At 34.8% G+C, this 23,420-nt stretch overlaps 3 protein-coding genes across 3 annotated transcripts; 2 read left to right on the top strand and 1 right to left on the bottom strand.

Annotated features, from left to right (window-relative positions):
- The first annotated feature begins 1,707 nt into the window (after window positions 1–1,707).
- LOC141678323 (putative aldehyde oxidase Art an 7) lies at window positions 1,708–4,514 on the top strand. The gene is made up of 3 exons (XM_074484613.1): window positions 1,708–2,489; window positions 2,577–2,737; window positions 3,085–4,514. Exons 1-3 carry the CDS (start codon window positions 1,740–1,742, stop codon window positions 4,271–4,273), a joined length of 2,100 nt encoding a protein of 699 aa, XP_074340714.1. The 5' UTR covers window positions 1,708–1,739; the 3' UTR covers window positions 4,274–4,514.
- A 1,121-nt stretch (window positions 4,515–5,635) lies between these two features.
- On the top strand, window positions 5,636–6,142 carry LOC141679281 (putative mitochondrial protein AtMg00310). The gene has a single exon (XM_074485784.1). The coding sequence runs from the start codon at window positions 5,636–5,638 to the stop codon at window positions 6,140–6,142; it is 507 nt and encodes a 168-aa protein (XP_074341885.1).
- A 14,911-nt stretch (window positions 6,143–21,053) lies between these two features.
- Window positions 21,054–22,271, bottom strand: LOC141677801 (putative xyloglucan endotransglucosylase/hydrolase protein 26). Its single transcript, XM_074483871.1, has 3 exons — window positions 21,977–22,271; window positions 21,689–21,882; window positions 21,054–21,507 (listed from the first exon to the last, which is right to left on the bottom strand). The coding sequence occupies exons 1-3, from the start codon at window positions 22,247–22,249 to the stop codon at window positions 21,099–21,101; spliced, it is 876 nt and encodes a 291-aa protein (XP_074339972.1). The 5' UTR covers window positions 22,250–22,271; the 3' UTR covers window positions 21,054–21,098.
- Between the last annotated feature and the right edge of the window lie 1,149 nt (window positions 22,272–23,420).

Below are 23,420 nucleotides of genomic sequence, written 5' to 3'. Positions count from 1 at the left end.
CGAACAGTTTCACTTCAATATTCTCGTGGATTTAATCTAAACATGTTTATTTGTTTTATTTAGCGTTTATATAAATCAGTAATTCAGATATGTATAGGCGCGGGCACAAACCCTTAGAGCTGAGTTTGAGTATCTAAACATGAAAGTAATGGAGGAGTAAGATGATTTATGCATGAAGTTGAATAGTCCGCTGACGAATATCTGGGTTTAGAAGAGATAATTGAAGAGACGAATGTCATCAAAGAAATTATTAAGAGCAGTTCCTGCAAAAAAATTCAAATTACCTTAGCTATAGAGAAATTCGGAAATTCGGAGACTGTGGTCCTATTTAGCAAGTAGTTGTTAGCTATTAGTTGTATCGATTTGAAATAGTTGTTTTAATTAGCTGATTGAGTCCGCTGTTTTGATTAGCTGATTGAATTTAACTGTTTTGAATAATATTGCTTGCTAAATAAATGTTTTTATAGGTTTTTGTATTAATTACGTGAAAAAATTTCTCCAAGTAATTTTTTCAAAATTAGCTTTTTGGAATCAAGAAGTTAATTCAAAAATCTATCAAACACTAATATTAGAGGTTTCATTCCAAACAGGGCCTATGTCTGTGGAAGAGCTTGTAGGGTCTCTCAATGCTCACAAGGAGAAGCCACGCAGAAAAACTGAAACAGATGCTCATGATCAAGTAAATGATGACGAACCCGCACCTCCGGTGACAGAGTATAACATGGTGCATTTGGAAATAAAAGGTTGTATAATGAAGAAAGTGTACAAAAGATAACTTGTGAGAGTACAGAAAGTGAAGAAAACATTTGGTATCTTAACAGAGGCACGAGTAATCACATCACTGGATATCGTGAGAAATTTAACGAACTGGATGAAATTATCACGGGACAAAGACCATATGGTATATATATATTTTATATGTTTTTTATTTATAAACATATTCTATTTCAAACATATTTAGTTAGATGTCTCGATATAAATTTGAATTCTTCTTTACGAAAAATTATATGTATTTTATCCAAAAAATATATTTTTTTATTTAGAATTCTCAACATAGATTTTGAAAAAAAAAAATTAAGATTGTAATTTGACTCCTGAAAAAAGATTTAAAATTTTTAAGACAATCAAAATTGAAAGTTGGAAAAAATTTAATTGTAAATGTTGAAAATATCCTTTATATCATAAAATTAAAAATTTGAAAGTTCAACAGGCTACACTTCTTGGAAATGCTCTATAATGTAACACTGATCCCTTTATATTAAACAAAAAAAAATTCATAGGTTTAAAAAATTTAACTATATATATATGATGTGTGGTGCTTATGTACATGAGGACATAATCTATTTTTGTGTCGAAACACACTTGTACAAATATTGCCCAGTCTTATGTATTACATAGTACCGCTTCAACAGCTTTGAAATTCTAATTCTATTGTTAGAACCACAGAGCTTTCAAGCTGTTAGAATTATACGTGTACACGACACATACTCTACTTCCAAGAGGAATTGCTAAAAATCTGTACATCCACAAAGTTTTGTATTACTGAGTACTTTTTTTTTCATGTAACGTTTACTTAGGTTGATGGATTAGCAATGAAAAATTCAACTGTATTACAGATAAATTGGCATGATTTTCTAAAATTAGGATCTGGGGAGCTATATATATTTGATAGCAAAGAACTTGTCAAGAACTATAACAACAATTAAATGATCTACTAATACTTGAGTAGGTCTATCAAAATGCCAATGGAGAGAGATATGATTTTTACATGGCTAAAATCAAGAATAGCCATAAGGCCGATCTTAATAGCTTTTTTACTTTTGTTCTTGTCTCTTTCAGTTTCTGCCCATGATTCGGATGGAAGTGATTCAGGTCTTTCTTCGTTAACTGATGGAGGCCCGTGGTTGACTGCAGATGGGAAAGGCTTAAAACACTCGAAAGATTCGAAAGAGTCATCGAAGGACTCGAAAGGCTCGAAAGATTCGAAAGAGTCGTCAAAAGACTCCAAATATTCGAAAGAGTCATCAAAAGGCTCGAAAGATTCGAAAGGGTTATCGAAAGACTCCAAACACTCGAAAGATTCGAAAGAGTCATCGAAAGACATTAAATTCAAACTCCCGAAACTCCCTGATTTAAATGACCTGTTTGGGGGTAAAGATAAAGATAAAGATAGTGATAAAGGTGCTGAGGTTACGGTTGATCCTAGTGGTACCGGTGCTCCTATAATTGGACCTGACAAACCGAGATTCGAGTCAGATTCTCTTGGTCACTGGAGAATAACAACTCCGAATGTTGGAGTTTCAGCCATGCAATTACAAACAATGCCATTCGATAAGGTTGTTTGGTTTGATACAACTTTTCTTGGTCCTTCTGCACTTCAATGGACACCTCCGGGGACTTGTCCTCCTAATTTCGAGACAAATCTACCCGATTGCTTCGTTCACTGCATAGAGTATGATGGACTGAAAGATACCGTGAGACCGTTAACGGTATGTAATTACACGTTTCCTTTGTGTTTAATTATGTCTATTCTACATTTAATTTTTTAAAATCTGCATATACTCATGTATACACAGTTAAAATCTGATCCATGGTGCTCAACTGGAAGTTTGTCTGGTAGTGGAACACTAATCAGTTCAGGAGGGTACTACAAAGGAAGAGCAGCTGTTCGACTTCTCAAACCAGGCCCCGACAATGATTTTACTGAGAAATCAGAGGTTCTAGCTCAAGAAAGATGGTAAATATGTGATATGATATCTACTTTCGCGCCATTTGTCCTTTGTATATCTAAATAATGTTACAATTTGTCAACACATATAGTTCGTACTCAAAAAGAAAATGACAATGGGAATTAGAGCGAGATCCTAATGCATTTTACATCGAAATCTCGCTCTTAGTCCCCTTTAATGGTTCAAATCTAATGATGCAAACGGCATGCACCTAAAAGACACTGGCCTCTTTTCAAAAAGTCATGCTATCCTTAAATGTTAGTCGCATTTTAATAAAATGTTCATCATATTAGACAAATTTATTATAGTTAATTAACATTATATCCATGGTTGTGTAAATTTGTGGATTTAACAGGTATGGTTCACAACATCTCTTGGATGATGGCAATCTCATCCTAATTGGCGGTAGAAAATCGTTTAGCTACGAGATCTTACCACCAGATACATTAGATTTCCCGAAGAAGAAGTTTGATTTCCCCTTTCTTGAACAAACCACTGACCCTGTCGAAAACAATCTGTACCCTTTCTTGTACTTAACTCCCGATGGCAATCTCTTTCTCTTTGCTAACAACCGCTCTATAATCTTCGACTACAAAACTGCTAAAATCATCAAGGAACTTCCAGCACTCCCTGGTGGCTCTAGGAACTACCCTGCCTCAGGCATGTCTGCAGTTCTTCCTATCAGAATCAACCCTAAGGCTCCAGAACAAGTATCCTTCGATATCATGGTATGTGGGGGAGCTTCACCGTATGCATTTTGGCCCGTGGATAGTGTAACTATTAGGCCAAAGCCTAAAAATGTATATTGGCCAGCTCTTCAAGATTGCAATAAGATAAGACTCATGGATCCGAATCCACATTGGGAGAAAGACATGCTGCTGTCTCCTCGAGTTATGGGAGATATGTTAATTCTTCCCACAGGAGATCTTTTGATACTGAATGGCGCAAAGAAAGGTACTTCCGGGTGGTGGAATGGTGATGAACCAAACATGACACCCGAGATTTACAATCCTCGAGCAAAGCTTGGAGGCAGGTTTAAACAACTAGCACCTACTAATATTCCAAGAATGTACCATTCGACATCAGCACTGATATCCAATGGGGAAGTTATAGTGGCCGGAAGTAATGAAAATGATAGGTATGTTTATGAGCATGTACCATTCCCAACTGAGCTCAGGGTGGAAAAGTTTTCGCCACCTTATCTGGACAAGAGTCTTGATAAATACAAACCGAAAATAATTAATCCACCAGAGAAGTTGACACTCGCAGCTCCCTTCACCTTTCAATATGCATTCGATGCTCCACCAAAAGATCCCACCGATCCCTCGGATTTTAAGGTACATTTGTTGATGCCACCATTCACAACTCATGGATATTCACAGCAACAAAGAATGCTTGTGTTAGAGGTGCAGCTTAAAGGTGATCAAGTTGAGGCTGTGGCGCCACCAAACACTAAGATTTCTCCAGCAGCGTATTATATGATGTTCTTGGTTTACCGAGGAGTGCCCAGTCTGGGAGTTTGGGTCAGACTTTTGGCACAGTAGAGATTGCAAGCGGCTGATTAATTCAGCTTTCTTTTTTCTTGTAACTCTTTTGTTTCCCTTTATTTACATTGCTCATTTGTTATAACTTGATACAAGTTTATTATATGTACTATTTGAGAGGGATTACATATGGAATGGATTGATTAATAAGTTAAGAGCTTTGTAATATGATTTATTGGGAAGATTTACCCTCGATTTATTTATCTAAATGATAAGAAATTAGATACAATTATTAATTTTATTAACCTTCTTTATTTGGAAAATATTTGGTGTACTGAATGGTATACAAAATTTTGTACATAATGAGTGTTTTAATTGGAATGGGACCTCTGTATTTACATCAATAAACCCAATTAAAACACCCCACATCAATTGTCATGTCATTATATACAAATTTTTTGTATAAAATTATGTACACTTGCCACTGTTCTCTTTATTTATCTAAATTGGATTTGTTCGTGGAGTAAAACATATGGTCAATTTCATAACCTTCTTTTGATTTCAATAATAAATTGGACCATCAAATTTAAAAATAGATTAACCCATAAAATGTGGATTCTTATGCTACACACAAACTAAAACTGCGCAACTAGTAAGCTCAAGTTACGAACATCATTAGTGGTTATCCTACCACCTACCTAAAATCCTAAAATTAAGAAACTTAAAGTAGTTGGGACCCCATGATCCTTAGCTTTGTGTTATGACGGATATTCGTCCTATCTCTTTATGCAACGTTGTGTATAAGATTATTTTCAAAGTTCTTGCAAATAGGCTAAAGCAAATGATTGATTCTATCATTTCTGACACTCAGAGCGTTTTCATCGCTGAACGTTTGATTACAAACAATATCATGATGGGCTTCGAGGTTATGCATTATATGAAAAGGAAGAGTAGTGGCAACGATAGCTGGATTGCTTTGAAATTAGACATGTCCAAAACATACGATCGCGTAGAATGGAGATTTTTAGAAGCAGTGTTATCAAAAATGGGTTTTGATAACAATGTTTCGCACTTATTTATAAAGTGTATGTCTTCTGTCCAGTACCAAATTACTCATGCAGGTCGTATTTTCGGCTCCATCACTCCAAAGAGGGGTCTTAGACATGGGGACTTCCTCTCGTCATACCTATTCCTTCTAGGCATTGAAGGTCTCTCAGCACTGCTCCACGATTATGAAAGAAGAAATCTAATTCAAGGCATTAGAGTAGCTCATTCTGCACCATCGATTTCTCACATGCTCTTTGTTGATGATGCGTATATCTTCTGTAAAGCCAATGACGAAATGGCAGCTTGTGTCTTGCAAATGTTAAATCTCTTTGAAAGTGCTTTGGCCAACAGATAAACGTCGACAAGTCTTCAGTAATGTTAAGCAAAAACACCTCCAATTCCTTAAAAGCTGATTTTATTGAGAAACTTCGGTTTCAAGAAGCCAACGCTCAAAGTTTATATTTGGGACTACCAAACATAATCGGTAGAAATAAATCAACTCTATTTGGTTTTTTGAAGGAGAATCTAAGGGATCGTATTCAAGGGTGGGAAAAGAAGGTTTTATCGAAGGGTGGCACAGAAATTCTCTTGAGTACTTCTGCTCAAACACTTCTGAATTATGTGATGGGTGTATTCTTGCTTCCTATAAGTTTATGTCAAGATCTAGAGAAAATGATGTGCAAATTCTGGTGGCACACCAATTCATCAAAAGACAGAGGCATTTACTGGCTAAGTTGGGATAACATGAGCAAGAAAAAGTCATCTGGAGGAATGGGATTTCGAAAGTTGCATGATTTCAATATAGCCCTTATTGGTAAGCAAGGATGGAGATTGTTGACACATCCAGAGAAATTGGTCAGTAAAGTTTACAAAGCTCGTTAATATCCCCATGGATCGTTGCTTACTGTTAAGCTTGGTCATAACCCTAGTTATATTTGGAGAAGCGTTATTGAATCTCAGTCACTGCTTAAAGAAGGTCTGGGATGCAGAGTTGGTAACGGCTCATCCATTAATGTCGTTGAAGATCCATGGCTCCCTTCAGAGCACGACCCATACATTTATACTCAAAGCCCAAGCTTGGAAAATCAAATAGTGTCTTCTCTACTCGATAGAAATGGTAATTGGAACGTAAACCTTATCATGGACATTTTTTAGAAGAGAGATGCGAACATAATTTTGTCCACTCCTCTAAACAACGCAGTTCATGACTCTTGGTATTGGAGAATGGAAAAAATGGTTTCTTATTCGGTCAAAAGCGCATACACTTTACTGCAGGAGCATAAGCTAAATTAGAATACAGAACCAAACTCGGGGATCTGAAGAAAACTCTGGAACTTAAAGATCCCACCTAAAGTCAAAAAATTTCTTTGGCGTGCTTCTACAAACTGCCTTCCAACCAAAGATCTTCTTCATCAAAAAAGAGTTTCAGTTAACGAACTGTGTCCTACTTACAACGATCTTCCTGAAACTATCCTCCACACCTTGGTTTCTTGTCCATATGTTGCAACATGCTGGTCTAGAGTGCATATCCAACCAGTTCATAGAGAGTTCCATTCTTTCTACGAATGGCTGCAGTTAGTTTTTGATCAACAGGAGAAGGTGTTGCCCAGTCAAGTAATTGTTTAAGGGGGTTGGATACAATTACTAAACAAATCGATATATTAAAGAATTAAAGTAAGCACGGATCAATCAAATAACAGTTTATATTGATTTTTAATAAATTATTACAAAACTCTCTCAAGAACAATATTCTTAAGAGCTGCTAGGTTATACGAATATTGGAGTTCCACACATAAAGTGATAACATATTCTTTGTTTATATACTACACAGCTACAATTAATCTCTATCAATTACAAGATATATTACAGTATAACTCTTTTACTTTCTATACATATCTAAATTAATTATGATCCTATAAATCAGCACATCCTGATTTATCTCGCAGCTCTGACTTGTCATTCAAGTCATTATCAATGGATAAACTGATCAACGGATATATGTTATAGCTCTCCAAGTTTGTATAGATAGTTCTTTGTGTGGTTTTTCACATAGAAAGGGTTAATCATCGTATATTCTTTAGTTTTTTAATATATATGCATCTTAGCAAAAATGAGAAAAAAGTCTATTTATGCTTAGCAAAAAAATAATGTTTTTTCTTAATTAGTCTATGTATTTTTTGTTCTGTTTATTTCAATTAATATCTTTTAGGGCTTTATTTTATAACATATTCAGCGACGAAAGTGAGTTTTTTGGATGGTAATATATATATTATGTTACTAAGTTCAAAATGTTTAAGAGGTTAACGGTAATCCTATAATGGACATGCCATGCATATAGAATTTCTAGATTATTAAGATGGGTTTAATCAATTTTGTCTCTAGTTATTCTGAAAAGGATAAGTTGGAGATTTCATGATCTGAATTCTAAAAAAACTACAATATCTTACATTTGAAGTTTTCAGAGTAACTTAAAAGTGTACTTTATTCATCATATACATTACTTGCTCTCCCTTTGTTATGGTTGTCTTAATACGGGTGTCTTTGCTATGCAAACCTCTAAATAGTTGATATTAATATCCTAATATACTATGGTCCCTAGATTATTTTACAATATCATTTGTATATACTTGACTTCAGAGGTTTTATAAATACTTGATTTAGGAATTTACAAATTAAGGGTATTACAATTTAGGGGTTTCAAAACTTTTATTGTTTATATGCTTACAATTTTGTAAATACTTGATTTGGCGGTTGTTTATGTTAGGATTTTGGTATCTAGATCGTGCATATATAGTTAGTAATCAGACTTATGAACATTATCTAGGTTGTGCATATTTGGTAATCGACTTATGAATATTTAGTGATTATGTTAACTTTCCAGGTTGGTGATAGAAAACTAATAATGCACTTATGGACTGGCTTTCCAAATTGGACAAGAAACGGTGCCTCTATTTCGGTAAATTGTTGGCTTTCAATTTATGTCATAACATTAGCTTTCTCTTTGCATAAGATAACAGTGACTAGATAGAGAATAAATAAGTAAGGATGCTCCTTAAATAAGTACACTTCTGTTATAGTATATAGTAAGGCTGAAATTGAATTGAAATAAACTAAAGAAGTCATATATAGCTATATTTATCCTCCTCTTATTTTACATGAAACGTCATAAATTTTGTTCTTGTGGTTAGAAGTTTTGTTTGCCCGAAATAAAATGAAGTTTTGACTTTCAATAGTAACTTGTTGCTGCTATGAACAAATTTTGTTCGTGTAGTCAGAAATTTTGTTTAAATTAGTGGATTGCTATTAACTCCTATTTATTAACATTTTCGATGAGTTTACATTAGTTATAGATCAAATTGTCATTGAAAGATTGGGGTGAGATTTACTGATTTGTATGCACAATTTTTCAAACCTTTTTCTCATAGAAATATCGATCAAAAAATTATCTTACATGCATATGAACTCGTTTGAGACACTTGTGCATAGAAATATAAATATTTACATGTATGAAATGTAAATTAGTTTTCTCTAAGTTTTTCTCTCTTCTTTTCTGTAAGAGCAACTCCAATGAAACATCCTCCTTACTTATAATATGCTTAGGTGGAAAATTTTTGGGGTTTAACTTCGAAAACTCATTTCCAACCTTTCTCCTCCTTACCTAAAATTTTTAGGTTAGAGGAAATGAACCCCTTCATATGAGGAACCAAATTTGCTCCCCCATATTTGCCATGTCACCTTCCAATCTCTTCTCCAATATATTATCTTCTATCCATCTACACTTTCTCTTCCTTCAAACTCTACTTAAATATTATTTTAATAATATAGATTGTTAGGAATATGTTGGGTACTTGATGATAACTTGAACAAAGTACTTAGCAGATTTTAGTTAAGTGATATTATAGCTTTCTACGGATGATCATTTTCAACATCCGTTGAAAGAGTAGCTTATGTAAAAATAGGACTAGTAGCACATTTCTGCATACTTGGTGTGACGCCCTCAATCTCGGGGTTAGGAAATGAGGACTCACACACCTTTAATACAATAATTAAATAAGCATAAACCCCGATTAACTACTAACAGGATCAACAGGATAAAGTATGAGACAAGATTACAACTACCAATCATAAAATATAACTTACGACCCCAAAAATGTTATTAAATAAACAATATCGATTCCGGCTGGGAACTAACAGATAACCCATTGTATCTTTAAACATTTCCTTCTAGGCGCGTGCTCACTCAAAAATACCACTACCTGCTTTGGCAACCGGAAGCCCTCAACACGGTAGTGACCACCAGGTACGCTCTTACGAGCAGTGCGCCTAAGCCTGGCCATCTTCTTGCTTAACTGTCATGGTTAGATTAAAACAAAACATATGAGTATAAAACTCAGCAAGTAACTATAAAGCAGTTCTACGATATCAAATCACAATATACTTTACCAAACTCAGGGCATTCTACTTTATTTGTTCTAGGTGGCAGATTCCCATCTTTTGGGTTAAGGAAAGGTTTTGAAGGAACAATATGGGGCTTTCAAGGAACAAGGCTCAACGTAGGTCGAAAGCCGACATTCATCACAAATCATTTAAGGATCAGAATAGATCTTTCAAAAAGAGGAATGCAACAGTATTTCAATATATGGAATCAATCATATGATCAACAGATTTAAGAATCAGGGTTCTCGAGCTTTAAGCTTCATATCAACTCTTTTCAAAACAATATAAACCATTTTCATTTTCAAGAATCAATTTATTGAACAAGAAGTTTCGGTTCCCTTTTAAATAATCATTTAGAACCTTGATTGGATCACTTTATCTTTCCATTTCATTATAATACGGGTGATCAGCCCGTACCAACCTCCATTCCGGTCTTTAAGGTACCAATCGGCATAATTTCAGCCTTAAGTTGGACTAGCCCCGCTAGCCTCTTACGTCCCAATCCAATCCATCAGGAATTTGTTTGGAAAATCTCGAGTTGGAAAAACAAATAGGTTTTCTAAAATCCATTTTATCATTACCAAGAATATGAAATCATTCAGACTCTTTCGAATCGAAACTCATTCTTAAGTCAGATTTTAAGAAAAACAAAGTTCAGGGAATGATTCAAGGATAAACAAGGAACAATTCTTAAGGATTCTGTATCAAGGATAACAAGGCATTTAAGGTAAAAGGATCAACATCTGTCTAGGGATCAATAGGGTGATCAAGAAATAAAGTATCATTAAACAGGGTTCACAAGGATAATTATAGGGTTCAATACAATTCATGGCTTAATAAATAACTTGAACAGAAAGGACAGATTATCAAAAGGGTTGAATCAGTAAACTTATCAATAACAGTTTATCAAGATCAAAGGCAGGGTGTCTCAAATCAATATCAGGGTTTCACAAGTTAAGCAGTTCAATACTCTACATGGTATGAACAATATTCTCTTTATAACCATTTACACAAGTAATCAGAGTTACTTGCCTGAATTTGCTTTCCAGAAGGTTGAACTACTGCCACCTAGTATATCCTTTCCTTTCCTAGCCTGAATGCCCTCACGCTCCGAATCTACAATAAAACCAAAACCTTAATCAGTTTCTCAACTCTCGTTCCCAGAACGATCACTCAATACGATAGCTCGATTATACCCTGGACTCAAATATACGAGTATAGCTTATACACATAAGCACATAGCGCATCACACGTCATATATTTTACTCTTAACCTTTACACCTTTATAGACTCGACCATCATCTTGTAAACATTCTTATCTCCTTTCAAAGTCAATTCATACTTTATATTAGTACATATAGCTCTTTATGCTAGAAATCCTTATATGGATAAACAAACGGCAAAACTTGCAATATCGACCCTAAAGTCATCTTTAAACCAACATGACAACCATAGATAATACAATTAAATCATCCCATTTCTTTATACTTTAATTTGAACCAAATAGATCCAATTAAGCAAAAATCCCACATACAATCCTTAATTAATCTCTATGATCAAATCAAGCATTTAAATTAAAATTGACCCCTTTTAAGTACTATAAACCATTCGGCCTTAACAATAATCACATTCAAACCAAGACATGCATCATCAATTCCTCTTTTAAATCAACATGCACTCTTATTTCTTCCTAGTTAAACTTAGATTATACCAAAATCAAGTCACAAAAATCAATTTTCCTTTTTATTAGCACAAGGTCGAACCAAAACCTTCCACATGCAATCCTAAATTTGATTTCTCAAGCATCCAATCAAACACACAAGTCCAAATATCATAAAAGTCATTGTTATCAATTAACATACTTACATCACAAAGAACATAATCCCTCATTGATACATGCATGCAAACATTAAGTAATTTATCATCCAAACTCTCTAATTAATCACTTATTTCCAAGAATGAACATCAACAAGTCATATTCATTACTAACAATCATTTTTGACCTTCTAAAAACCAAGATCCCATTCGGGTTTTCAAGAAGCAGCACATGCAAATGTTTTTTTCTTAATCCTTAAATCATAAATCATCCTAATATCAACTCATAATCACTTTAGTTAACAAAAATCAAATCAATAACTTCCAAAATCCAAAACCATTTGGGTTTTTCAAGATTAACACATGCAACAATCAAAAGAACAAGTTTTGGTGTAGTAGAGTTCAGTGGTTACATCATTACTCACCAACGGTTCACCGGAGTTCATCACCGGCGGCGGTGGCCTCACGGTGGTGCCCTCATTCGAGGGTATCCTATCATAAAACCTCCGATTATTTCTAAAAATCACAAAAACAAACACATACAAGACATGATCACCACAAGTTCACTTCATCTTGTTTTTATAAAGCAACAATTCGGCCTAGCCGAACCTACACACACGCACACAACCCACATGCAAGTATCAAACTATGCATGCAATAGGATTAGAGCTCATATATGGAACAAGAATGAATTTCCATGGAAGAATCCATAAAAATCAAGTGTAGAAGAGTGATATACCGAGTGGAATAGAGAGAGAGAGAAGAGAGAGCTTCGAGAGTGAGAGAGATGAGAGAAAAAGAGAGAATGAGAGTGTGGCCAGGTGGAAAAGAAAGGAAGGGGGAGGAAATGACTGTATATATATGCTTAGAGGGTAGGGGCATTTTAGTAATTAACTAATCCCCTCTTATGTTGATTAATCCTTTTCTTTTTACTCAAATAAGATAAAAATTAAATATAAAATATATCTCTCTCAGAAAGTCGAAAATTATTGCAAATGACAATTTCAAAACGTAGATCTCGAAATTAGCTTTCCAACCATTACTCATAATAAGGTTTTGAGTGTATGGTTGATTTTATATGATTTTCGCAAGTTCGCCTTAATAATAACATTTTTCCACATAATAATCAATTTAAAATGCAATGACCACCAAATAAATCCATTCATCATTTTTAAAAAGTCTCTAGGACTATTTTGAAGATAACAAAACAAATCCCATGTTTTTATCTTACTCAGATAATTTTATAAAAATGCACAAAGGTTAAATAAACCTTTATTTAAATCAAATAATTCCTTTAAATTCATAAAAAAAAAGTTCACAGGGCACATAGTCATGCACACAGACAAACAATCACACATATATGAACACATAACAACTCAGGTCTGATCAGAGAATTTGTCCTTCTTTAAACTTTTATCCTTTTTACGCGTACTGGGTCACGTTCAACCTGACGGCCCGACACTCAGCGTTTTGATTACGCTTTTCATTAACATTATCGACCGACACATCACTTATGATGAAATACTTTATTTAAACATTCATTTCATTCAATCACACATAATTCATATTTTATATTCTTTAACTCCTTATTAGGACGGGTTCCATTCTACCTGACGGTCCGACGACACAGCTCAACTCCTAAGCTGGCTCTTTAAATTGGAACGTTTTTATTTACGCTCCTATATTCTAATATACAGCAAAGACAATTAATCAACATTTAATCACATAATTATAATCACATCACATAAAACATACTTTATTGACTTAATTACGTCGTAAAATTCTCAGTCGTCACACTTGGATAGCTTAGTAAACTAGACATTGTAGATTGTCCAAGTTATGTTAACTACTAGATTGATATGCAAGATAGGATGGTTAATTGTAAATATTAGATGTCTTGTAATCTTGTGTAAATGAAGTAGAGTTAACTATCAAGAAGACAGTCTCAACGGATGATTTACAAAGCTCGGATGATCAACATAAATCTCGACGGATGATCAACCTGAGTTTCAACGGATGATCAGAAAAAGTTCCAACTGATGATCAATCTAAGTTCCAACAGATGTTCAAATTCAAAAGAGCAGTTGACAGTGACTTGACAGTCACATGCGTTAGATAGATGCAAATGGAATGTGACAACCTGTTTGAAGGTTTTAGAGAACAAAGAAGCATTTCCATTTCCATGCTAAACAGATGATATTCAAATATACTGGAAAGAGAAGTGTAGAAGCATGAAGTTAGACTAGATATAGTTTGTCTTATTATCTTGTCTTATTATCATGTAACTTGGTGATATATAAACCAAGGGTAGCAAGTTGAATAGCAATTGATTCAATCCAAGTTAGCAAGAAAAACTAGAGAAATAGATAAAGCAAAATTTGTAAATAATTTCTCTGTAGTTCTTGTACTTCAACTTGTAAGCAGCTGTGAACAATTTTGTTACACGGGGTTTTCTACTTAATATGTATCTCTGGTGAAAAAGTTTAATCCACCAAAAAGTTTTTAAATACTTGTATTTAATTGCTTTGTGATTTGATTTCTGTTATATTCTTATTCCGCACCATTGCAGATCAAACACAGTTATTATTGGTAGAAGAATCATTCTTAAAATTTGAAAAGAAGCAAAAATTACATTCAACCCCCCCCCCTCTATAATTCTTGTTTAGATTGTTTGGGAATAACAATTGGTATCAGAGCAATCTCTTGAAGAACAAAGAGTTTAAAGATCACAACAACTAACAAGATGAACAGAAAAGATGTTGGAGTAAAGATTCCATTTTTGGACAAAGACAACTATCACCATTGGAAGGTGAAGATGCACCTGCATCTCCTATCTCAAGATGAAGCATATGTGGACTGCATTGAGAAAGGTCCACATGTCCCTATCAGAGCTGCTATAGAAAATGAAGCATCAGTCCCAAAGCCACAAGCAGAATGGTCTGATCCAGATAAAGAACAAGTTCAAAAGAATAAAAAAGCCATTAACATTCTGTTTAATGGTGTTGACAGTGACATGTTTGACAATATCATAAACTGCAAAACTGCTAAGGATGTCTGGGATACAATTCAAGTTATATGTGATGGAACTGAGCAAGTAATAAAGAACAAAATGCAACTCTTGATTCAGCAATATAAGCATTTCAGTAGATTCCAAAAACTATACTGAATGCTCTAAAACTGCATGGAAGGGTCTATCAAACAAAAGACTCAAACCTCAAATTCCTTAGATCTCTGCCAAAGGAATGGAAGCCTATGACAGTCTCATTGAGAAATTCTCAAGATTACAAGGAGTTCACCTTGGATAGACTATATGGTATCCTAAAAATATATGAGCTTGAAATAGAGTAAGATGAGAAGATGGAGAAATGAAGAAAGAAGGGAGGATCCATTGCATTAGTTGCTGAGCAAGAAAAGGAGAAGGAGATAAAGGTTGAAGCTGTTGATTCTACACCAAACCCTGGAGTTTGTAAAGGCAAGGGAAAAGGGCTAGTAGCTGAATATGAAGACCATCTTAGTCAAGATGACATGGATGACATAGATGAGCATCTTGCTTTTCTATCCAGGAGATTTTCCAAGCTCAAATTCAAGAAGAATTTTGGAGCAGCTAAGTCAAACAGAAACATGATTGATAAGTCTAAATTCAACTGTTTCAAGTGTGGCTTGGCAGGTCATTTTGCTAGTGAGTGCAGAAAGCCTGATTCTGGTAAAAAGAAATTTGAGCCTGTTGATTATAAGCAGAAATACTTTGAGTTGCTCAAACAAAAGGAAAGGGCTTTCATTACACAAGAAAATGACTGGGCTGCAGATGGATTGGAAGAGGATTAAGATAAAAGCTATGTCAATCTAGCACTTATGGCCAAATTAGATGAAACAGAGACAAGTTCATCAAGCAATCAGGTAATCAATACCAACCTATCTCATTTATCTAAAGCTGAGTATAATGATGTCATAAATGACATGTCTACTAAATTATATCACATGCGTGTTACACTCAAGTCTCTCACTAAAAAAAATTAAAGAGAATAATGTGTTTTAAAGTGAAAGAAACAATGTGCTAGAGGCTCAATTTGTTGAGTTTGAAAAATTGAAAATAGAATGCAAGATTGCTAAGGATGAACTAACTGAATCCTTAAAGAAAGAGGAGATTTTAAGAAAGCAACTTGAACGAGAATACGAAGTAATTAAGGAATGGAAATCATCTAGAGATGTCCATGCTCAAATTACTAAAGTTCAAGGTATAGAATCTTTTTGTGATGCAGCCTGGAAAAAGAACAAGGAGAATCTTGATTCCAATCTGGTTGAAGGACTTTCAACGGATGTGGATTCAACGGATGATGAAAATTATCCGTCGAATAATCAAAAGGATTATCCGTCAAAAGACAATGAGCCACATCCGTTGAATGTAAGTAAGCCAGTTAGCAAAGCTAAGCTAGCTAAGCTGAATGAAAAATATGGATCAGTTTCTAAGAACTTTGTTCCAGGAGAAACAAGTCAAGTGAAACAGAACAAAATAGTCAATGTAAGTCATATGTCTATCAAGCAATTGAATGACAGATTGGAGAAAATTGAAGTGAAAGTAGAGTCAAAAAGGAAAAACAATAGAAATGGGAAAGTAGGGATTAACAAACAAAACAACTACACACCTGATAAATATGCACCAAGAAAGATCTGTGTTAAGTGTGGTAGTGTTAATCATTTGTCTGTTAATTGCAAACTTTCTATGCCTGCTCTCATGTCTGTAACATCTTCATTTCCCAGCATGCCTACAATGCCTATAAATGTTATGCCTGCACAAAATTTGAATGCACAGTACGCTAACATGCCATTTACATAAAATCCATATTATGCTGCATTTTATATGCCATAAATGCCATTTAGCATGTCTTACTGGAATAACATGTTTGCACAGAATATGCCTTTCAATGTTAATCAAGTTGTGCATGATAATTCTGCAATGATGAATGATTTTAAAGGTTCTACTCAATTGACTAAGGATGAAAACTTAAGAAAAAGGCTAACAAAACATGACCCAAGGAAACTTGGGTGCCAAAATCAACTTGATTTGATTTTGTTGTGTGCATGGAAACAGAAAGAATCTTTGGTATTTGGATAGTGGGTGCTCAAGGCACATGACTGGAGATTCTACCATGCTCACTGAGTTCAAGAAAAGAGTTGGCCCAAGTATCACTTTTGGAGATGACATCAAGGGTTATACTGTGGGATATGGCTTGATTTCAAAAGATAATGTCATCATTGAAGAAGTTTCCCTAATGGATGGACTCAAGCTTAATTTGTTGAATATCAGCCAGCTTTGTGACAAGGGCAACTCAGTAACATTCAACTATGATGGCTGTGTTGTGACCAACAAGAGAAGCAACAAAGTGAATCTTACTAGAGTAAGAAAAGGGAATGTGTACTTAGCTGATTTTAACTCATCAAATGCAGAATATGTCACTTGTCTATTCAGCAAGGCAAGTCAAGATGAAAGTTGGCTATGGCAAAAGAAGCTGTCCCACCTTAATTTCAAGACCATGAATGAGCTGGTTAGGAAAGATTTGGTAAGAGGTATTCCTCAAGTGGAATTCTCAAAGGATGGACTGTGTGATGCCTGTCAGAAAGGGAAACAAATCAAGGCATCATTCAGAAAGAAGCTTGATTCAACAATTGAAGAACATTTACAATTGTTGCACATGGACTTATTTGGACCAGTGAACATATTGTCAATCTCAAAGAAAAGGTATTGTCTAGTAATTGTGGATGATTTCTCAAAGTTCTCTTGGACATATTTTCTCAAGTCCAAAGATGAAGCTAGTGAAATCATCATCAATCACATAAGACAAGTCAACAATCATCCTGATTTCAAAGTAAGAAGAATCAGGAGTGACAATGGAACTGTGTTCAAAAATTCTGTGATAAAATCATTTTGTGATGAGAATGGGAACATGCATGAATTCTCAGCTGCAAGAACCCCACAACAAAATGGTGTTATGGAAAGGAAAAATAGATCTCTTATTGAAGCTGCAAGAACAGTGCTAGAAGAATCAGATCTACCAATATATTTTTGGGCTGAAGCTGTAAATAATGCATGCTACACTCAGAATATTTCTTTGGTTAATCAAGCAAAATGCATGAAACCCTACCAATTTTTCAAGAATAGGAAGCCAACACTAAACTTTTTTCATGTCTTTGGCTGTAAATGTTATATCTTAAGGAATCAAACTGATCAGCAAGGGAAGTTTGATGCCAAAGCAGATGAAGGCATTTTTGTTGAATATGTTGTTGAAAAAGCATATAGAGTCTACAATTTAGGAACCAACATTGTTATGGAATTTGTACATGTTGTGTTTGATGATAAAAAGATTGAAGGACTGCAAGATGGAGATTTCCATAAAAGTCTCAAATTTGATAATGTTGAGATGGTTGGTGAAGACAGTGATGATGAAAGTGATCAAGAACCAATGTCCAAGGAAAATGCAGAAAAATCTACAACTAATGAAGCACATAATTCAACATCCGTCGAAAGACCAAGTGCATCATCCATTGAAAGACAATCTGCATCATTCGTTGAAAGGCAAAACTCAACATCCGTTGAATCGTCAGTAGAAATTGAGAGCCAATACAGATTATAATCAAAAAGGACCCCAACTACAAGTCAAAGATCCACAAACTCAGGGGGAGTTTCTTCTAATCAAAACTCTATCACACATCAAGACAACAATGAGGCCTATTCATCTAGAGCTAATCTACCTCAACAGAGAAAGTGGACTAGAGATCACCCATTTGAACTGATCATTGGTGATGCATCTTCAAGAGTGCAAACAAGGAAAGAAACTCAAGATGAATTGTTTATATAGCAGCTTTCTATCTCAGGAAGAGCCTAAAAAGGTAGAAGAAGTTATGTTGGATCCTGATTGGGTTTTAGCTATGCAAGAGAAGCTAAACCAATTTGAAAGGAATAAAGTATGGAAGCTAGTACCCAAACCTAAGGGAAAGAATCCTATTGATACTAATTGGGTATTCAGAAATAAGATGGATGAAAATGGCATAGTTTTCAGGAACAAAGCTATATTGGTTGCTAAGGGATATTGTCAACAAGAAGGAATTGATTTTGATGAAATATTTGCTCCTGTTGCAAGACTTGAAGCCATCAGAATTTTTTTAGCCTGGCAGCCCATGCCAATTTCAAGGTCTATCAAATGGATGTTAAAAGTGCCTTTCTAAATGGAGATTTGGAGGAGGAAGTCTATGTCAGTCAGCCTCCTTGTTTTGAAGATCCAAATTTTCCAGAATATGTCTACAATCTTTTGAAAGCACTTTATGAACTGAAGCAAGCACCTAGAGCCTGTTATGATACTTTGTCAAAGTTTCTCTTAGAAAATCACTTCACTAGAGGTACTGTTGACAAAGCCTTATTCTTTAGAAATGTTAATGGCTCTAGTATATTTGTTCAAATCTATGTAGATGATATTATATTTGGCTCTACAGATGAAAAACTTTACAAAAAGTGCCAAATTGATGCAAAGTAAATATGAAATGAGCATGATGGGAAAACTAACTTACTTTCTTGGTTTACTAGTTAAGCACGTTAGTGATGGAATATTCATTAGTCAAACAAGATATATCTATGATCTTTTAAAGAAGTTTGATCTAATGGATTGCACATCTGCAAAAACTCCCATGGTCACTGCAACTATACTTAAATTAAACACTACTGAAAAGTCTGTGGATATTTCAAGCTATAGAGGCATGGTTGGATCACTTTTATATTTAATAGCTAGTAGGCCAGATATAATATTTGCTACTTGTCTTTGTGCTAGATTTCAGGCTAATCCTAGAGAATCTCATTTAATAGCTATTAAGAGAATTTTCAGATATCTCAAGGGAACACCAAAACTTGGCATTTGGTACCCTAAAGATTACGGCTTTGATCTAACTGGTTATTCAGATGCAGATTATGTAGGTTGTAAAATTTATAGAAAAAGTACAACAGGAACCTGTCAATTTCTAGGAAACAAGCTAGTATCCTGGTTCAGTAAAAAGCAAAATTCGGTTTCTACTTCTACAGTTGAAGCTGAATATATTGTTGCTGGTAGTTGTTGTGCACAGATTTTATGGATGAAATTCAATTGTTGGACTATGGTCTACAAGTGAATAGGATTCCTATTTTCTGAGATAACACAAGTGCTATTTCCATTACTGAGAATCCAATACAACATTCAAGGACCAAGCACATTGACATCAAGTACCACTTCATCAGAGAGCATGTTATGAATGATACTGTGGAACTTCATTTTGTTCCAAGTAAAAAATAACTTGCAGAAATCTTTACCAAACCACTTGATGAGTCCACCTTCACTAGGTTGGTAAGTGAGTTAGGTATGCTTAATTACTCCTAATCTATTTTCATGTCTAAGCAAATTGAAATGCAGCCAGAGTAAAAGTTGATATTTTCTTTTTTGGACAAAATTTTGACTAAGTCAAAATTTGTATCTCGACAGATGTTCATTATCCGTTGAAAATGAATATCCATTGAATTATATTATCCGTCGAAATATCAATTATTACTCTGGGTAATTTTATTATCATCCGTTGAATTTACTTACAGCCTTTATGTATATTTCAACGGATAATCTTAGAATTTTGACAGTTTTCTTTCATTTTAAACGGCTATTTTGGGCTAATTTGATTGGTTGCTTTATTTTACTTTATAATTTTTTACAGTTTTATTTCTGAGTAGGTATAAAAGCTAATTTCATTTATATTCTTTACTTTTATCTTTCTCAAGCAATTTCTCTAACTCTCTTCTTCTCCAAAGCACAACCTCTCTCTCTGCAACTAATCTCAATCACAGAAATGGCTCCAGTAGTCAAGATTATGTCCTCAACTGGGTTCGTGTATGAAAAGAACAACTTTGTGGCTCTGGTGAACAAGCAAATTTCGGCTTCTGAAGATTATCACAAGATGATGGACTTCATACTGAACTGTAAATTGAGCTATGCCATGTTTGAGTCCTCAACCGTCTACTGTGAAGTTGTCGAGGAAATCTGGACTATTCAAGAGACAAAACTATTACCTTCACTCTCAAAGGTACTGAACACTATGTTAACTGTGATACAATAGAAAAGTGCTTTAAATTGCCTGAAAATAACACACTAGCTCCACACACAGACACTGATATGAGTAACATGCTACTTTCTATAGGTTATGTTCTAACTGCCACTAAGTTAGGTGAAGTTGGAAGATTATGCCTTAGAAAAGAATGGAGTTTCTTGTGTGATTTTTTAGTCTCTATGGATTATACTCTAACTGCCACTAACAATGAAAATAAAGTAAGGCTGTAATTGCTATAAATTAAGGTGTACTAAATGCAACTAAGTTTCTTGTTACTGTTATTGGTGTTATCCGACGATAAAGATGGATATTCAAATCAAACGTTTAATTTGGGAACGTACGTAGTAAGTCCGAAACTTTTCGTTGGGAAGGAGAAAGAAATTCATTAGTTTAAACTCTCACACAAACAAAAACAAAAACAAAGGCTGGTCCAAAATCTTGAAAAAATTGAGTCTCAATCCATACACGTCCTTCACTAGTATTGTGCCTTGCTACATTCAGCAGCCATCTGTCCATTAAATCGATTCGTATCTTTGCAGTAATCATAGATCATGTAATTATCCCTCACCCACTTCATCTGACCCTGCTTCCCATAACTCAGCTCCTTGTACAGGTACGAAGTCCACCAGTGTTCCGGTAAAGAGGCAGCACAATGGGAAATGCTTTGTTCTCCTTCCCAAGAGCAAGACTTTGCCTTAAAGTTGCGGTATCTTGCTACAAAAGGACCACTGTTCCAATCTATCTTCACTAGACCGCCTCTCGTTGCCCAGTTATCAGCATTCCACAAACTGGAGTACACTACCATTCCTTGTTTGTTCGGATAGGCAATTCCCTCATTTTCATAGTTTCTGAAGACGCGGATGGGGATGCTATCTATGTACCATCTGAATTACAAGGAAAGAGTTCAGCGAGCAATTACAAAGTGCAGGGCTCTGAGATATTCAAGGCCCCAAGCGAGAAAAAAAAAATTGTGCCTAACAAAAATTATATTTGAAAGTGTTTGTTATGTGACGCTAAAACCATTTCAAGATGATACCGATCTTGAGGAACTAAAATTGAACTTACACAATTTCAGTTGGGTTCCAATGTATAGTGTAATTATGAAAATCTGCAGTTGGGTCGAACCACAAGTAGAATTGCTGCTCTTTGTTTCCGATTCCTTGTGTAAATACATTTGTATGAACAACGTAAGGTTGCCCCGAAGAATTTCCCAAGAACTCAAAATCAATCTCGTCGTGCTTATCTCCAGAAGACGATAGCTGAACATTCAAAAAATATGTCAAATATAAATTAGCGAGCCAGTAATGTGTGATACTTGATTATAATCCGTCTTTCGAAGCACTGAGCACTTACATAATATGCTGTCACAGTTCCAGCTGAATTTCCTGGAACCAACTTGATTAGCATTTCAGTGCTTCCGAATAGGAATGCTTGATATGACTGAACACCAGAACCTGAAGTTTGATCTAGGACGAGCTCTAATTCTTCACCGTTCCCGAGAATCGAAGAATGGTGAGCACCCCAGTTAATGTACATGCCCTCGTAGAATTGAGCATCGACTACACATTGATGAAATGCTACCGATGAAATGAAAAGGGCAATAGCCAAAGCCTGTAAAGTTGCCATATCTTTGAGTGGATTATCAAAATAATCAGTTCTAGTTGAATGGTTTGTTCCAATTAAGCTAGTAATGAACTCGTTTATATAGCTTCTGATGCCTTCAATCTTCTATGTTTTTTTTAATATTTTGACTTTGAGAAACAATATTTTATTTATGTGAGTTGTCCTTTTAGCACTGCTACGTAACTAAAAAATCGATTTCAAAAAATATTTTCAAATGACGCGTGTTTTTCTTTTGGACTCAGATGTATACACGAAGAGTGCACATCGATTATAACAGAATAGCCAATAATATGCCGACTCAATGAAGAGCAACTCCCAATTAATAAGACCCCATTTTGTTTTGAGAACAGTTTTGGAACGATTCGAGGATTCAGCTACGTTTCTGTGTATTTGTGTTTGTACAATTAATTAAACTATATTGGTAATTGATAAATGTTACTAACTTGCTACAATGATTAAGAACACTGAAGTCCACTTAAAGACGCGGTTTCTTTAGTCTGTAATGAAAAATTATAACGTGCATTACACTAAACCCTAAAGAAGAAGATATACGTAGCCAGCTACAATTATATGATTAATTAGAAACCAAAGGTTCCAATTAGAGGGACTCATTACTGGAGACGTGCAGGTACCTCTTTAGTAGTGTTCCACCGTTCAGCTGGCTAGCTATATTTTGATCTCTATATATATGAACTATAAATGTCACATAAACACATTGTTGCTCAAATTGCCTACTGAAATCAGAGCCGTAGCTGTAAACTGTTTTCCAATGTTATAGCAATGTTCTAGCCATGGTTCAAGAAATCTCCGGTTTAAACGATTAATTCTTACAAAGGCTAAATGAAATTTTGACCCTTAAAATTATACGTACCTTTTAACCCCCCAATGTATAAGATTTCGTACCAGTTAACTCTTTTTACTGTTACCGGTATAAATTGGATGGACAAAAAAGACATTTACCTCCAAGTTGTACCGTTATGCGTCAAAAATTAAATTTTTCATAACTTGAGTATGAAAAGGTACATTAGTCCAACCGTTATTTTTACAACATTTGTCCTAACAATTATTTTTCTAGCACTTTTCCAACCGTTAGGACCTAATTTTGACCGTTTGTTTGATAATTTGTAATAAATCTTGGCACCTATCACTACAAGAAATCTCAAATATACCAACG

Source organism: Apium graveolens, chromosome 8, assembly GCF_009905375.1.
Source record: "Apium graveolens cultivar Ventura chromosome 8, ASM990537v1, whole genome shotgun sequence".
In the NCBI taxonomy this organism is placed as follows: Eukaryota; Viridiplantae; Streptophyta; class Magnoliopsida; order Apiales; family Apiaceae; genus Apium; species Apium graveolens.
Note: the sequence above shows the minus strand (reverse complement) of the source record. Positions and strands in the feature narration are given on the sequence as shown.

Bases quoted from the DNA above. Each gene is read 5' to 3' on its own strand.
- LOC141678323 (XM_074484613.1), top strand. From the start codon at position 1,740: ATGCCAATGGAGAGAGATATGATTTTTACATGGCTAAAATCAAGAATA. The intron at 2,490-2,576 runs GTATGTAATTAC...ATGTATACACAG, and splicing joins ATACCGTGAGACCGTTAACG to TTAAAATCTGATCCATGGTG. The intron at 2,738-3,084 runs GTAAATATGTGA...TGGATTTAACAG, and splicing joins GTTCTAGCTCAAGAAAGATG to GTATGGTTCACAACATCTCT.
- LOC141679281 (XM_074485784.1), top strand. From the start codon at position 5,636: ATGTTAAGCAAAAACACCTCCAATTCCTTAAAAGCTGATTTTATTGAG.
- LOC141677801 (XM_074483871.1), bottom strand. From the start codon at position 22,249: ATGGCAACTTTACAGGCTTTGGCTATTGCCCTTTTCATTTCATCGGTA. The intron at 21,883-21,976 runs GTAAGTGCTCAG...TTGAATGTTCAG, and splicing joins GAACTGTGACAGCATATTAT to CTATCGTCTTCTGGAGATAA. The intron at 21,508-21,688 runs GTAAGTTCAATT...CTTGTAATTCAG, and splicing joins TGGAACCCAACTGAAATTGT to ATGGTACATAGATAGCATCC.